General features: G+C 40.6%; 1 protein-coding gene across 2 annotated transcripts in view; it reads right to left on the bottom strand.

The window, feature by feature from the left end:
* LOC309709160 (E3 ubiquitin-protein ligase SMURF2-like) overlaps positions 1-17,722 on the bottom strand; it is a 63,564-nt gene that overhangs the window by 8,827 nt on the left and 37,015 nt on the right. Inside the window, exons 5-11 of one of the 2 annotated variants that reach the window (XM_082537658.1) lie at positions 16,627-16,692; positions 16,033-16,117; positions 15,703-15,786; positions 14,029-14,240; positions 10,546-10,630; positions 9,084-9,242; positions 7,979-8,035 (exon numbers count right to left, since the gene is read on the bottom strand). In XM_082537658.1, the coding sequence (XP_082393784.1) occupies positions 7,979-8,035; positions 9,084-9,242; positions 10,546-10,630; positions 14,029-14,240; positions 15,703-15,786; positions 16,033-16,117; positions 16,627-16,692 (748 nt within the window). The remainder of the gene's footprint in view (positions 1-7,978; positions 8,036-9,083; positions 9,243-10,545; positions 10,631-14,028; positions 14,241-15,702; positions 15,787-16,032; positions 16,118-16,626; positions 16,693-17,722) is intronic. The other variant, XM_082537659.1, reaches the window with a different exon arrangement.

Here is a 17,722-nt window from a genome sequence, read left to right as displayed (position 1 = left end):
GGGAATAGATGGAGGGAGGGCATGAAAGAAAAGCAGGGGGGAAAGAAAAGAACAGCGGTTTGTCAGTATGACCCATCAGTTATCTTAAAATGTTTGTCCTTAGATGTTCTTTCCTGAAAGCAAATTACTATTGTGTGATTGTTTATACAAAGACAGAGGAGATATGTCCGGTAGGGAATTCCCTAACTCCGCCATCCACTAACCACAGGACCAGGGAGTTTTGTAAGAAATTCCCTCTGAAGCCCTCACCCGCTTCACTGGTCTTAAAGCAAAAAGTGCTAAACAGAGCTCTAAGCTCTGAGCAAATCTAATCCAGACCTGTGGACAAGCTGAACCTTTGCCCAGACATTTGGTAAATATCACCACCAGGAAAGAGAGTGAGGGAGAAACCCTGAGTAAGCAGAGAGACACAAACAGACACAGAAAGGGGGGGGGTACGAAAATTTAGACAGGACAGTGGTGTAAGAGTAGCTGGCGCCTCCGGCGAGCTCAACTGGACCGATAAGTTGATCTGTTCTTTTCCTCTTCATGTCAAACTTGACCTACTGTTTTGAAAAACACTCTCCATCCCACAAATCTTTACTTCCTGTTTTAAAGCTAGAGAGGTCCGTGGTTCCCAGTAGGTATCACTGCCCACCAACAAGCACAAGCAGAGCTTTCATCTAGCCCGCGGAGCTGCCCTCCCTTTCCATGCAGTTCCAGCTAAATTCGTTTTGCTAGATGTCCGTAGACCTGGAGCTACAGATATGGATCATATGTGAATATCTTCACATTTAGAGGGGGAAACAAACACTTTTAGAAAAAAGGACTAAGAACTAAAGTATGATACTTTTACATCCTCTCTGTAGAGAAGAAAAACAGAGCGGTTACAGGACTATTCATCATCAATTTCTAGGACATTTCAAAGAAGAAAAAGGAGGGTGAAGGGAACAAGGAGCGGGTGATCTTAGAGGCGGTGGAGGAAGAGATTTCAGCTGTTGCTGTAGCAGCAGGTGAATCAGGATGTGAAAAGTACCACTGCTTCATCTCCAAACTCAGGCTCAGAGCAGGAGGCTTTAGCTCTCTAGTCTATCTGAGCGGTTCTCAATTGTGTGTATCAAAACAACCTGACTTTAATTCTAAAACACAGCAACTGATGTGCTTAAATAACTGGTTACATCCACACAGACAGAGTGTCAACAGAGTTTGCTAACTATGAGACCATCAACATAGCATTTTGTTTAAAAACAAAAAACAAAACATTGAGGCCCTTATTTTTCTCCTCGTTTAACTTCTTCCGCCAACTTATTTGAATTTTTTAAAGCCAACCGCTAAAGTCACCTCTAGTTTTGCTCTGAATTTAGATGGAAGCCTTAAAAAAAAAAAAAAAAAAAAAACTCAAACAAACCATAGTTCCATGATCCTGATAGCATCTCTGGTCGAAACTGACTGGCCACTTTGTCGTTTTCTTACTTGAACACTAAATAGATTTTTCACTATTGTCCATTTCTCTCAACGTGTGTTTTTCTTGTCCTAACACAAAATAGAAAACCACCCTTTTCCAAAATGCAGTTAACTATAATTCCAATTAATGCATTCAGTTCATGTTTGTGCGGAAGCCTTGCATTTTTTTAGACAACAAGGTCTATTGTGAGGAAGGTGGAATTTGACACTGAGGCACTTAAATGCTGACCTTCATCTTATTTTGCCCCCTTCGTTTTCAGAGCTTCTATGTTCTAAGAAATATTTAGATACAGCCTATGGAACGTGAGCCATGGTGAGGATTCATGTTCTAACTTCCTCCAGCCCTCACTGTGGTTTTGGTGGTGAGATGCCTGGGTGGGCCTCGTAAAAACAAACTCCATCTCTCCCTTGAGCAGGGCAGCAGCCCTCATTTTCCTGCGATGAGACATGCAGGCAGCAGACGACTGCTTTAAAAGAAGCTACTGTCCTCTGCTGGGAGTGTCAAAGCTGCTGTTGACTAAACAAAGACAGCAAACCAACCGGCATGAATTGAAACAAAAGAATGAGAAAGAGAGGCCTTCCAATGCAGCATCACATATCCACCCACTTATTCCAACACTTAGTGTACACTTGGGTTGTTGGGATCAGTGGGTTGAAAAAGGCCCGTCTATCTATGAGGGCTTTCCAAGCTAAATGGGTACAGTGTTTCACCAGCCTATCCCTGTATAATCAACTCAGCTGCTATTTATTTTATTGGCAGGCGCTGGGGCTCCTAGCATGTCAAAGAAAGGGTAAGACTGCAGTACAGCAGTCTTGAAAACCACTTTTAGGAAGGAGGAGGGGAAGAAAAGATGCCTTAAAACAAAACTGAATGAGTTGCTTTTGGCTGGAGGACTTAAGAACCATATAATAAAGCGTAATTTCAGCGCACTTTTTCTTCTGAGGGCACAGTGCAATTAAAAATATGTTTCGGCATAGTTCACTGTCTCAAGTTCCCAAATGGGACAAACTCTGCATATTTGATGGTAAATATAGAAAATACAAGCACAGCAAAACTGAAAATCTTTCCCTGAGCCAAAAAAGAGAAATGGTTCTTACTGATGTGACAACTGTGAAATATGATGAGTGGGGAGAAATCTAAACTTTCAAATTCAATCTAAAAGACACAGGATTGTGATATTGTTATTCCATGCTAGAGGGAACAGGAAAAAGAGGCTGTAAAGGTCAAGAAATTAAGACGCAAACATTTGCACAAACTGGATGACCCCACACCTGAACCGGCGGAGTCATGATAGCCTCTCTCTGTACTTGCAGGCTGTGTGTGCAGAGCTGCACGTCTCTGTGTGAGAAAGTTTACTTGCTGCTTTTTACACTACAGCTTGCACAGGTGGGATATAATGAGTGGTGACTAAGTGTAGTAGTGTTAAAGCCACATGAACACACCCACTCTGACCCCCACCCAGCCCACAGAATCAAAGGGCCCTTTAATAGTGGGGCTATCAGGCTGGTGCCATGCTCCTTACACTTAAAATGCATAAGAGAACAGAAAGAGCGGGGAGAAATGTCACTGTCGTGCGTCTTGCCAGTGAACCGTGACCTTTGACATTCTTTCTAATTTTAAAATTAGAGCACTTCTGCCTTCTCTAAAAGCAGATGCATTACAGGAAATAAGCACTAGACAAACTGTGGATAGCCTGATGATGAAAATATTCTGTGTATGAAGACATTTTCTAAAAATAAAGGATTAACATCATTTTCCATTTCTGATCATTATGTGATTTCTGATTTAATTAGAATTTTTAGCATCCCATGGATACTAATGCCTAGCTAAAACTGGTAGAAGTTACACTGTATATATTTGTTAAGATGGATTTTTTTTTTCTTTTTTTTAAATTTAATTTTAGGCTTTAATCCATGTAGTTTTTTTCTGTTTGCTCTAATACTAAAGGTTCCCTTTCAGGTGGCAATCACTGCACTGGTGAATCATGTCAGGTTTAGAAAATACAGTAGAAAAAGTCAAAATCCCCACAGCCAAGTAATTTCCATTTAGCTCTACAGGTTATTATACTAAATATAATCATAACTTCACAAAACATCAATGCAAATGTTGATATAAATGTCATCAAGATTTACTGCTTGGTTGGGAAAATACCTGCTGATGCCCAGCAAGGCCCAATCCAGCGCCACCTAAAAATACCTTCAAGCAAACACTGATGTAATTTTTCAGACATACTCTATGAGTGGGTGCAAAGCAGGAAGCTAAGTATGCGAGAGACGGTGTGGCAGACCACAGTAATGCAGCCGTGTCTGACTGTCTGACTATTCGAGCCCTGCATCAGCTGAGGTCAAAGGCAACAGGGCTGTGAGTCTTATTTAAATGAAGTGTATAGGATTACAGTTTGCATCCCAAATCTGCTCCATGCATCTAATACTGCAGACTAAACATGCTGTTACTACAGAGAGGATGAATCTGAATCATGAAACAACAGAAAGAGTGCAGAAATGTGAGGTACTCTAGCTAGCAAGCTTCCAGCCAGCGTTTTTTTGTCACTGGAGTTAAAAATCAAGAAAAATATTGTCTGCCACATCACATAATTTTTTCAGCTGCTGTTTACGACATTGCGGCCTGAAGCACCAAAGGCTGAGCTGAGGTCAGGATAATAAAAATGGAGCACATGTCTGCATTAGCTGCAGTGCAGTGAGTCAAAAAGAACATGAAATTTTTTTAAAGAGCTTCAGGATCGGTAGAAAGATTTTTTTGGAAAGATCATCAATGTTTGATGGCGTGAAGTGGGCAGTAAATCTGTCAGAGAGAAGGAGTTGACAGAGTTTATATTTGTTCCATATCTGATCTGCCTTCCTCTGTGTCTTTTTAAAAAAAAAAAAGTCATAATTTTTTTTCCCCCCACTCTATAGTCAGAATCTCTTCATTGTTTTTGAGTGGCCAAGAATTTCATTCTGTGTCTGTGTGACAGAAAATGACAGGAACATTAATTGTGGTAGTGGAAGGAAACACAAACAACAACTGCTTTTCTTTTCCAATATGCACACAAAATTTCCTGTTGTGCTCTCTCCTCCTGCGGTATGCATACTTTTGTTAAAACCCACGGACTCTCACTGAAATCAATTCTTGCTGCTCTGAAATGGAGTTTCATGCCGTACTTAAGTGCATGCTTCTATGTTATAGACCTAGGAAGTAGGAGGAAAAGTTGAAGAAAAAAAAAAAAAAAAAGGTATCTGATCTCAACTTGGCTGATCTCTCTTTCGAGGTCATCTTGTGCATGACTGGATGACTTTTTTAGATGTCTCAGTGGAAGTCACTTTCTGTATCCTTACACTTGCACTTCTGTGATGTGAGCTGGATCTCCTCCAGAGTGTCAAAAAGATTCTTCAACTTTAATTTTATTTAGTGGAAGTGGAAAAGCTTACTGGGAGCCAAGTGTTACGAGTGGGACAGGTGGTGGGGCAAATATTTTGTTGGTGTGTTCTCAGTGTGCTCGATGTTTGTGAGTGTAATGTATTCAGTATATTTTGAATAGAAATATAGAAAACTATTCGGCGCGTATATAAAACAGGTCCGCGGCTCTGAACCGTAGTAAAGGGACCTCTGGCTAATACGTCGGGTTCTGTGTCGGGCTCGTAGCCGAAAACTAGCTTTACTTTGTTGTCTGGGTCAACTTTGCTAGCGAGAGACAGAGAGAGGCGTTGAAAGGCTGCTCCAACTGAACTTATTGTTTCTGAGGAAAACACGAACACAGTGTACAGTCGAGTCTTAATAGCTTACTTACTGCTGGGCTCGTCAGACACTCTTTTTGGCTGCAGTGGTTATTATTATATTTACATGCTTCCAGCTCCTGTTTCTGCTCGATGACAGCTCGTACTTTTCGACTCTGTCCTTTCTTCCTCCCCTCGTGCTCACAGACACATAACGGGTATGGCAGTCCATTCTCCCTGCAGCACAGACTACACTGCCCATGAGGCTACATTCTTTAGGGTGATGCCTGTAACACTCTGCCTATTGCCTTCATATTAAATAATTTTTGAATAATAATTTTTAAAAATATTTCTTCACGTCATTATGCGGGCCACAAATAGAGGTGACATGGGCCACGAGATTGAGACACAGGCATTAGAGGCTCTTAATGTGTGTTTTGTTTGAGTGGAATTATCAAAAATAGAGAGGAGGGCATAACCTAACATATGAGTCAGTTTTAGATTTAATCATAAATCGTACAGTTCAAGTCATCATACTGGGACTTCCAGGGAGAGATCGAAACAAGCAGCTGTACTGGAAGCTGTCTGGGTATGCACAGAAAGATGGCCTTGAGGAAGAGATCAGCCAACTTTAAATTAGGTATTTTCATAATACCTTAAATGCAGTTTGGGGGCTAAATATTCTTAAAAGTAGATAATATCCAGCAATACTGTTTGGAAATAACAGTGAAGCTTGGCCCTTTCTCTGCCAAGAGTGTGTGAAAGACAAGAGGCGCTTGGTGACTTCTGACTTGCTGCCGACCAGAATTCGCTAAAATAAAAAAAGCAAATCAAAGTATATGTCACTGCATACGGATCATGAGTGATGACTGAAACAGGTTGCTTTTCAGTTTACAGATTTTCCAAAGAAAATGCTACATATTATATCTTTAAATCCTGACAGCGATAAAAGAAACAGGTCCTGGTATGAAGTCAGCAGAAAAATCCAACACCTTTTCAGGACAGAAACGTTCAAGGTGGAAGCACAAAGGGGATTAAAAGAAAAATACACAACAAGGAGGAGGAGATGTAGAACAAAAACAGTGGTGGTGGTTTGACTGGTTGTTCTACTAGTGTTTACATACCGGCTTAGTAGACAGAAACTTAACGAGGCTGATACTCCCAAATGTTTCGACGAATCTGCTTCACTCGTGCAATATGTGTAAACAGCCTGGTGTGGCATTCGTGCATGTGCCTATGCAGCCTCTGTATTACTGCCTGCTGTTGTTTGTGTACATGCTGTCACAGTTCAGCCTCTCACCCAGTAAGAAGTTCAACATTTATCACCACTAAGAAAATGTTGTGTTTCAGTGCCAAAAGTAGAAAAGTGACTAATACTGAACATATTCCAATTTTGAAGAAAAATAAATAAAATTAAATAAAACACTGATTTTGAAGTGCGTTTACTTTTTCCTGCCACGGTGACTTTTCTACTTGAGTACATCAGGGTAGTAATTAAAAGCAATGTTGCCAGTTTTTGGTTATGGTCAGACATAAAGGAGCAGCTTTAAGGAAGCAGATACTATCTGAGCTGAAATTGTTTTTACAACTGTGCAGTTTTACATATGCGAGGTATACCACCGGACCATCACACGCCAAAGTTTTAAAGCCCAATTAAAAATGTAATCCAGCCAATATTCGACTAGGCTCTCTAAACTCCCCCCCCCCTCTGTAATAGTACCTAATAAAAATACAAATAAAGACAACAAGTGCTTACTTTTACATACAATAACGTATTCGGATATTACATATTTCGGCAGAGCAGAACATTGCCCTTGCTGTGACACAAAATTGCAAACGGACTGTCTTTCAGTTTTATTTTCATTAATATCATGTGCATCACTGCAAAAGCTGCAGTACAAATGACAGCTTATTAATTTTTCAAAAGCTCTAAAGTGTTGTCTGGACTCAAATCGCACCTAATAAGGAGTCAGACAAGCGGTTAACGATGCTGACTGTGGATAACATAACTGAGCTTCAAATCACAACCAGAGGCTGTTCTGACACATATGGATACTATTTGACCAAATGACCAGATGTTGATTTCCCAAACATGTCTATCGTGCCAGCCGCTATTATTGCAAGAGGTTTTGACTAAGATTTTCTACCAAAAAAGCAAAGACGGAAAAATCCCTACATCTCTCTGTATGCTCCTCTTGTTCTAATAATCCCCACTGCGCACGCTGAAAGTCGTAAGTAAAGTAAAGAGACCTCCCTGACAGCCAAAATGCTTCCTAAAATTTAGTCTGTCGTGTCTACAAAAATACCACAGACAATTTTGGTGTAATTTTCACTAAATTATGCGTCCGGCCTGCGTCTTCTGTTGAAGAATAAAAGAAGATTTGTGCTAAGCTAGCAGCTGCTTCGCTAACATGTGTTTAGTATTTTCATGAGTGAGGTTTGGCTTCATTGGGTCAGTGTACTAAGCGCTGATCTTCCATGGAGGCAGGCTGCTGACAGACTAGACGAGCATAATGAAAGATGAACTGACAGTTCTCCGATACGGACAGCAGGCCAGAGAGTGTGTGTTTAATACTTGCATGGCATCCAGTTGAAAGGTAACCTTGAGAAAAAAGATTCGCACATGTTTACAATAACACAAGCAGACATGCTCCCCCTTTGGATGGCATTTTCTCTCATGGTATTATAACAGTGCAAGTCTGTGTGTATATAGTATGAAAGCCTATGTGCCCTGTGGACAGTTTATCTGTACGTTGCAGATTATGAATGCTCATGTTCTTCTCTATGCATGTCTGTGTTTTTGTGTGCATTTGTGGGTTACCTGAGGTTAGTGTTTTGGCTGTCCATGGCCACACGGGAACCATTTGGACTTGGGCTGCTGGAGAAAGCAGGAAAGAGGAAAAGACAGAAAGACAAAAGGGGGGAAACGAAGAAAAGGACATAAAAGAGAAGGTGAATGGCAGAGAAGAGTATTGGAGCATTGAAAACATCAGGGGATGGGATTAAAAAAGGAACGGAAAAAGAGGACAGACGTGAAAAAGGACAGAATAAAGGACATAAAGAAAGAGAATGTAGGTAAGATCAAACAAGAAAAATGGTGTAAAACAATCCAAAACATGGACAAAATAAAGAAAGCAAGATTTTTAAGGTTATAAACAAATAATAGGATAGAGTGTTAACATAAAAGAAAAGAAAAACACGACAGAGGAAGTGATAAGGAGGAACAAAACAGCAAAAAGAGTGAGTGAACCATATACATATTCATTGCTGGTGGATTAAACAATGTAAGCAAAACACATCCTCTCTTCTGTTGGTTACTCCATACACATGATGACAGGAGTACTGTTGATTTCCACTAACACAATGAGCGGGAAGCTCATTTTAAAAATATTAAGCCATTAATGTCCCTCTGCTTCAAATACAAAGATGTCAGAAAGCTAAAACAAACCTTAGCAGTGCAATAGGCACAGTGAGGTCAGCACTCAATGACGATGAAACGTTGGACTTCTTTTAGAAGAAGAAGAATATAAATGATGTCTTAAGCAATGAAAATATCTACTTTATTTTACAGTCATATCCTTGATCAGACTTGTTACTTTAATGGTTACCTGGTTTCCAAATAGCTGAGGGTGCTTTACAGAAACTACCATCAGTGAATTATGTGTTTCAGTCACCGCTACGCTCATTACCTTATGATTATAGAGGGACAGCTAATAAAAGGCTACAACAACTATATACCTGCATACTTCCAACATATCTAACTTCATTCTTTGGCATCTGACAGTTGTATGGAAATGTTTGATTCTTATATTACAGAGTGAACAGTACACAATAAAAGCAAGCATTTGTCTGTGCATACCACCACAAACCTAAACAACAACCATGGGACTGCTCTCAAAACACTCTTGAACAATTGTTAAACTCACTTGAGCACTAGATGCAGGTTAGCAGACAGCCGTGGGTCTGTGAACTGTGTTGTTCGATTGTTGTGGTCAACAAAGTAGACACGGCCGGTGGCAGTGTTTCTGATCTCCCAGCCGGGTGGCAGTGGGCCAAGCTCCTCACAGTTTACATTGCTTAAGTCCCTGAACCAAAAAAAAAGATTAAACTGTTACAAATTCACTCATGTTGCATTGATCAACCCTCTTTAATATAAGTAGCTGGATAGCACTGACACCATTAACTCGAGGCAAGATGAAAACGTTTTGCTACTATGATCATAAAAATAAAAAAACCAATAACTTAAGTGCTGTTCCTTAACTACAAAGTCGTGTCATTAGGTAGCATGCATATGCAGCTACAAGTGGTGAGAATGAAACTTTTACAGGATGCAATCTAAAAACAGGCAGTGCTGGTGCAGAGGTGTACGAGGAGACGACCTTGAAGGGCAGATGGGTCGTGCCACATACCTACTACAATTAATACACTACCAACTACAGTAAAACCAAATAACTGTTCATACAGAATTTTATATGAGGGACAATTTGTTGACATAGTTGATGATAGTTGTGTTGTGTGATAATAAAATAAAGTGATAACCTGTAACAACACTGTTGTTACCACTGAAATTATCATTTTGCCCAAGTCCTTGTTCTTATTTCTTGATTCTCCTTCTGTCTTGCAGAGTGACATTTCTGTTAGCAGAAACTAAAGTTGCGATCTGGGACAACGCTGTAGCCTGAGGAGCTTCTGTGCCTTTCCTTGTGTGTGAATCCATCGTCCTTGTGTGAAGTGAGGACACATCACTCAGGCACAAAGCACATGCCTGGCTGCACTCATCGCAGATACTGGGTCATTTTAGCAGCTCTGTCCAAAATGACCAAACCCAGAGGTTTATGCTCTCAGTCGGATGCTATGTGAGCAGAAGCTACATCGAGGTGTAGCCAAAAACATAACGCAACAGAGCTGCTTGTAATCTTTGGGGAATTAAGCAGAGAACTGTTGAGAGTTGGTGAAAAAGCATGATTGAATGCAGAACCATTGGCTTATAGTTTGGTCAGTTCAACAAATGCAAAAATGCTCTTCCAACTCCGCATCAGACCCAGGGGCTGTCCGTTTGGCTGACACCGAGTCTGAAATTTGACTAATAAGAGTGTTTTTGAACACGAAAAACAGCAACAAAGGAAGAAATAACGTCTAATTCAACCAAGTCAACTCCAGTTTGCTCTTGTCAGTTTTGCAGTTTTGTGTCAGGTTTGATACTAGGAATCGAACAAAAAAAGACAACACACTCATTTCAACACACATTGAAATCAGTGTGTTGTTAATTCCAGTACAATCATATATATTAACAACTGCATATGCCTTATCAAATAGGAATTGAAAAGGGTTTTTACAAGTAAAGGCACAATGAAGATGAAAAGAAATATATGAACACAAATGAGTTACCTGGGCACCCGGGGATCATGCCATGTGCTGACTCCAGTCTGTGTATGGAGGAAGTAAACTTGGCCCTGCTGAGTTGTTCTTTGTTCTGTAACAGAGAGGAGATTCATTTGTCAAAAAAGGCCAAAAAGAGCACAGAAAAAAAGCTTGGGACTGTTTGTGGGACCGATGTTCTGCAGTCTACATGGGTATAAGCAAGGATAGGGAGTTTGTGTATTCTGGAGTAGGAGAAGTCTGTTTATAATTTATGTGACAGCCAAACTGCTGGGACACTGTTGACCTAAGAGTTTCTTAAGGTGTGTGCCAATGTAATCAATTAGTTCCTCTTCAGTCTCCAATAGGTGTATCCCAAGGGGATGGGAAAAATAAAATGTGAGGGAAATGTATCAAAGACTTCCATGAATGTTTTTCCTTGTGGACAGTTCGCTGATGCATCCTAGTTGCCTTATTTCACTTAAAGGTTTGTGCGTGCTTTGAAAGTAATCCACCCCCGTTAACCTTCAGAAACAAAGGAAATGGAAAGTTAAATGCTTTCATGTCGCCAAACCCACTAATTCGTGTGTAAACAACCAGAAGAAATCAAAGGGAAGTGACACTCATTTGTAAGCTATCATTAGCTCATTGAATCTGTGGTTCCATCCAGCGCATAGATGAATGGAGAGCAACTGTGTGAATGTTGGCATAAAGTCAGTGCTGCAGTGGTGGGGTATTCATGTGTATATTCACCAGCTAATCCATTACTAACTCCCACTCCAACTTCCTACTGGCAAAACACATTCCCTCTCTCCCTCTTATTCTCTCTCACCACACCCAGCCAGTAGTTCAGAGGGTTCAGCTAAGGAAGAAAGCTCTTGAGTTGTTGGGCATCAGTGACTCACTTTGTCCAACCTCAGCCAGTCTCAGTGGACACAGCAGGACCTTTCAAAGGGGGCACAGATCCAGTAGTGTCATTCCCAAGCACTGGCATATAAGCACCACACTTAAAATAATAATTTATTTTACAGAGACTGTGGCTATTGTGGGGTCCACTGTGGCTGACTGTGAGAGAAGAGCACTTCTTTGCAAAGAAATCTTTCCCACGTTGGAGAGGGCAAAAAACAAACAAACAAAAAAATAAACCCCAAAAACCATTTCTCTGTTATTTTCCCCCAAGTACTTGCATGCTGTAAGCAAATCCAGCTTAAAGAATAGACCAAAAAAACAAAAAAAAACCCAACCTAAAGTCTCTTCTTGGAGTGAAACACTGAGCTATGAAAAGGATTCCCACCTTCTTTTCGTTGTGGGAATAATTGCGTGCAAAGCCAAAACATTCCAATAGTTAAAACGAGGAGAGGTGAGGAGAGGAGCCGAGAGGAGAGGAGAAGAGGAGCAGTAACACAAACTAAGGCTACGTTCACACTGCAGGTCTTAATGCTCAATTCCGATTTTTTGATCAAATCCAATTTTTTTATCTGCTTATTCACACTACAAATAAAATGCGACAGCAAACGCGCTCTAGTGTGAACGCTCAAAGCGGCCCGCATGCGCAAAAGACATCACACACAACGCGCTCTGTTTAGACCCAGAGCAAACAATATTGTTTGACTGATGATCCTTAATGTGAAGACTTTGGACTTTACGTTTCCCAATTTTTGCTTCAAGTTATTTTGTTATTTACATAATAATGTAAATAACCTAATAATTATGCTTATTGCTGTTTTAGAGAGGAGCGGTGCTTCAAAGGTTAGTTGCAGATTTCTGTCAGAATCTGCAGATTATACAGTACAAATAAAATGTTCACGTTGTCTTCCCAACAGTTTCACGGACATCTACACGGGATGGCCAGGAAGCGTTCGCGCTGATAATTGGCGTCTGTCTTGTGTCAGTGACGTAAAAGACGGATTTAATGCGACTTGACGGTTCAAACAGCAGTCGCTTTCTAAAACATCGGATATGTATCGGATTCAGTACCACATACGAAAGTGACCCACATCGGATTTGAAAATATCGGATTTACACTGTCATACCATGATCGGATATGGGTCGCATAGGGTCCCCAAAAAACAAAAAAACAAAACAAATCTCATTTGATGCGCTTTCGCCTGCAGTGTGAACGTAGCCTAAGTGATGACTGCAGTTGTCACGATGTGCTTCTGCAGGGTGGGGGTGGGAAAGGAAAGAGGCGAGAAAGTGTGAATAAATCGAATGACGGGACGGGAATACAGGAAAAGACAACAAAGGGGAAGTTAGAAAGCTATTTAAATGAGATTCTCATGAAAAGAAAAAAAAAAGTGCCCCCAGGCAACAAAGAAAACACTCGCCCCAGGATCAGAGCGCCACGTCTTTCATCTGCATACCTTGGATATTTGGGGTTGGGGGGGTGGACTGATTTTGGATTGCACTTTTGGATGTTCCAAAATGCACTTTTTTAGTTCAACGAACATGGGATTTGGTAACCGCTCTAGTCTGAAACAACAGCTGTGAGAACGTAGTAGCTGACAGTATAATCACACCAGTACAATATAATGTGATGTCAATGAGGCAGCTTTCACTTAGTGGTAACAATAAGGAATTTAAATATAAAACAGTAATTAATACTAGATTTGTATGCATTTCCCGCTTTGCCATGTCTATATTTGTATACAACAAAGAGGCAGAAGAAAAAATCTGATGAGTTGGATGAGGTTTTGGCTTATACTTGTCAAGTTCATGCTGACCGTAGAAAGAAACTCCATCTTTCTTTAATGTCTCTAAAAGTTGTGAGGCATCACAGATACAGCATTGGTCTTCATTCATTATGACACAATAAGCATTCCTGACCAAAGCAACTCCCTACAGCGTCTGGTTTAGGCCATAATTTGGCTGTAGTCTGAACCACCGATGTGTTAATACTAAGGCTACGTCCACACGTACACGGGTATTTTTGAAAACGGAGATTTTCCGTTTTCGTTTTAAAAAATAATCCCGTCCACACGTAAAGGCAGAAATGAAGGAAAACGGTGCTATGAACATGCCAAAGCAGCAGGTGGCGCTATATTCCTAACCGTGTAGAAATGTTGGCCAATCAGAAGTCTAGAAGCCTTGCTGGGAAAAAGTAAACAAAGCTGGGGCATAGAAGCAGAACTGAGTCGTATGTGTGGAGGGACAGTAACTGTGTGTGTATATGTAAGCATTTAAACACTGCAGAGAGTACAATTAACAGTAACAGTATTGTAGAAATTCATTTCACCGAAACAATAACGTGGCGCACACTGTGACGTCAAAAAAGGCGCACATCTTTGACGCTGCGTTTTCTCAGTTTTTCTCGTAAATGCAAAAACTGAGTTTTAGAAAATATCCACCCTGGCCGGAGTTTTTAAAATTCTCAGTTTTCAGTGACCAAAAACGCCGTTAACGTGTGGACGAAAGGTGCAAACGCATAGAAAAATCTGCGTTTTCAAAAATACCCGGGTACGTGTGGACATAGCCTAAGTGTGTGCATTTGTGTGTCACTCCACTGTCTCTCACCATAACCCTCAGGCAAATCTGGCGGCGTATGTAGGTGTGTTCGACTCATGTAGTTACGATGCCGCTGCGATCGAACCCTTCGCTCCTGGATCCGCTGTTCGCCCGGAGGGCCACTCGCCTCTGCCCCATTAACGGGCGTCATCACTGGGGTGTTTTCATCCACCACGCAGCTCAATGGACGCCCTGATGGGCTGGAGTACTCTGATGCTGGTCTGGAAAAGAAAAGAAAGGGCACATGGTCAAAGTGGGGTGATAAGGGGTTTGTATTTCACTTTTGCCTCCATTTTCAAATCACATTCTATGAATCGGTACATACTCTGACAGTATATTTCTTGGCATATCTGAAATAGCTAATCCTATGTTTGAAAGAGCATTTCTATTCCATCTTGCTATAAACTGGGTGAATAACTGAAAAGAACAATGTGTGCTTTTATTCCTACAAGTCGTATGTGTGACTCCAAGAAACAATTTTTTGGTGAAGTGATAAATGGTTGGCTTTTAGTTTTGGTGAATTTAAGCAAATGTTTACCATGCTTACCAGCAAAGCTGTGTTTTCTGTTAAGTCTCAGAAGCAGCAACTTGATCTCTTTTTGGTAAGCACACAGACACATGGATAGCATCTTTGTTGCAAAACACTTTGTTTCATATGCTCTCTTGAAGATAAATGTGTTTTATGATAATGCTTAAGCTTTGAATAATATCAGTGATTATGGGTTGCATAAAAAAAAGAACAAAAAGTCATGAGACTACAGTCTGTGTCAGCATGTTAAGAGCGGGACTTGCAAACAGATATCTGATAAGGAGACACAAACACAGACAGGCTGGCTTACTGGCAGTCATTGTGTGTGCAGCCTGTCTGACCACTGTCTGGCTGTCCAGAGTTACTGACGCCTTGGCTATCTAAAGTCTTGGACCCACAACCCCTCCAAATGCTCTTCCTCCTCCCATTTCCTCTTTCACTGTGCTTATTTTTTCCCCCCCATCTCTGCATCGACTTTCCTTTGTCCCGCCTTCATGTTCTACCCCTGGACAAGTGTCCCCTCACGACAACCTAATTCATCAACTCTCACTTTGTCATTGCATCCTCCTACACAGTCCTACCTACTCGTCTTCCTCCTTAAATTCATCATTTCCTCCTCCTCCCCCAAATCCACACCGCTTGACCTTTTCCTCACCATTATTTCCTGCCGTTCCAACTGTGTTCCACTCTGCTGTGTAGGGGTGACTAAAGATGTGAAGCAAAAGTGGGTGAGGTGGTCCAGGGTGTTATTTGCTTACACTCCTAATGGCTCCACTGATACGGGCCAAGTAGGAAGGCGACAGTTGTTCCTGTAGCAACGGGGGCCAAATGAAGCCAGGCTGCCTGAATGGCTGGATAGTTTATTTAGCCATTTGTGTCCGTGTGTGTTGGGGTGGAGGACTAAGGAAACTGAGAGCATTATCAACAGACTGTTTTTGTTGTGTTGAAGTGGATTTTCTTCTCAAAGGGGAAGTGAGGAAGGAGTACAACCACTTTCTCAGATCCTCGTGCAAGCTCTCTATAAAATTTGCTTTGGATTAAATTTGCATTCTTGCTGTATGTAAGGTAAAATTAAAGTGCAGGTACATTGGTATTCTTTTTAATATCCTACATAGATTAAGGTATGCTAAAACTAAAGACGTGTACATATGTACCTGGTTGGCCTCTCCCATTGTGTGGTGCGTGTGATGTGGTTCAGGTACTGTATCCTTCCAGAGGCCGTCCTCCTCTCTTCCCAGCTGTTTCATTGTACACAATGACACAAAGTTAATATTCACCATTTAAAAAAACTAAACAACACGAAACAAACAAACAAAAAACCCCACACAACATTACTTCATTTGTTAAAAGGATAATATTCAAAAGTTACTACTTAATTCAATCAAATGGACAAACTCCAAATACAAAAATAAGGTTGTTTTTTTTTTAAATTAAAAACAGAACTAATAGCCAACAGGATAGATAAAATGTCTGAGGATACTGACCCGTCAGGTAAGTCATTGTCAAATAGACGACTGCAGTCTACCACTGGTCCTCCAGAACCGATGCGATCTCTGGACTGAAGACTTACTACAGTTTAAGACGAGAAAGATAATACAGCAGCGATTTTACTCACTATAAGGCTCAAAGTAAATTGAGCATTTTGTATTCTGTTATGCGTTTGTGTCACTTAAGCCATTTTCACACATGCACTTTTCTCATATGCAACCAGCAAAGCTGCATAATATAACAGTGAAATACAACAAATGTCAGATGGCGTTGGATTGGACATTAAAGAGTCTTTAACCTGCCAGCTTGTGAGTATAAAGTCAGTGTAATGTAAAAGAGATGTTATTCGCCTCCTGAAGGCAAGCTGTAGAAATGTATTTTCACTTCAGGGTAACATCTCTATTTACATTTCAATACTTCTGTTTCTGAGACCAACGCATGGAGCTGATGATCTGAGTTATTTGCATAATGGTAAATGCAGGTGTTAGAGACAATGCCAGGTGGTAACTGTACTTCGTGCACAGGCAAATGGGAAACAATACCCACACACTTAAACAAGCAGTTTATGCAGTGATAACAGTATTTCTTACCTACTATCTGTCCTCTCACAGTATCATTGTCATTTGGGCCCAGTTTATTCAGGTCAAGTCTCTGATCTGCAAACAAAATAGAAAAACGGATTCAGCATCTGCTGCATGTTTAACCTTTAAAAGTGTACCTCGAGGAGTCATACCAATAATGACACTAAAGAAAAAAAAGAAGTTGTGTAGGTAGCACAGGCTATAAATACAAGATTGTTATAACTACTCTGATGTAAAAATAAATAAATAAATAAATAAATAAATAAATAAATAATAATCATCATCATCATCATCATCATCATCATCATCCGGGTTTAAACCCATAAGCTGAGCATTTGTTACGGCAAAACCAGATGACGCAAGCGAGGACTTTGAATTGTGGCAAAAAGTTGAGCCAGGATTAGCATTTTTTGTCTGCGTTTTAAATAGTGCAAGAAACCACTGCTTCACTTAAAAGCCCATATTTCTGTGCATGTACAGAGAATACTTCAAATGTCCCTATAATGTTTTTCTAAGTCTGTAAATTGGATCGCCGCTGGTTTCAAATGAGTGGTGATAACCCAATTTTTAACATGCAAGTTTAATAGCAGTTAATAAAAAGAGGAATCTGACTCAGGAGACAGCAAATGTAGCTATGTCTGGACACAAACTGTAATTAGCCTTGTTGTTTCTGAGTAAGTAAGAATTCACTGTCTGCTCAGGAAGGGGCAGTGGTGCTAGACACATAATCCAAGTCACTGAACAAGATCCAGACACAGATACACTCATCTACACACACACACACACACACACACACACACACACACACACTAGATCCTACAAGGAGATTTGGACATATTCCAATTGACCAGTGCAGGAGTAATATCAATTAATTTTCATTAACAACACAACGGATGTGTGTACAGGTGTGTGTGTTGGCTAAACACAAGACGTAGGTTGAGTGTAAAATAAACAGAAATATGCAGAAGAGAGTGTGAAAGAAAGCAAGATAAAGGGACACTCCAGCTCACCATAAGCCAACTCTTAAGTTGTCATGTCTTTGGTTTGTGTGCATGACTTATTTTGCACATTAAATCGTTTAAATGGGAAGAAGCATATAGCTCAT

Source organism: Aulonocara stuartgranti (genome assembly GCF_965226115.1).
Source record: "Aulonocara stuartgranti genome assembly, chromosome: 6".
Classification (NCBI taxonomy): domain Eukaryota; kingdom Metazoa; phylum Chordata; class Actinopteri; order Cichliformes; family Cichlidae; genus Aulonocara; species Aulonocara stuartgranti.
Note: the sequence above shows the minus strand (reverse complement) of the source record. Positions and strands in the feature narration are given on the sequence as shown.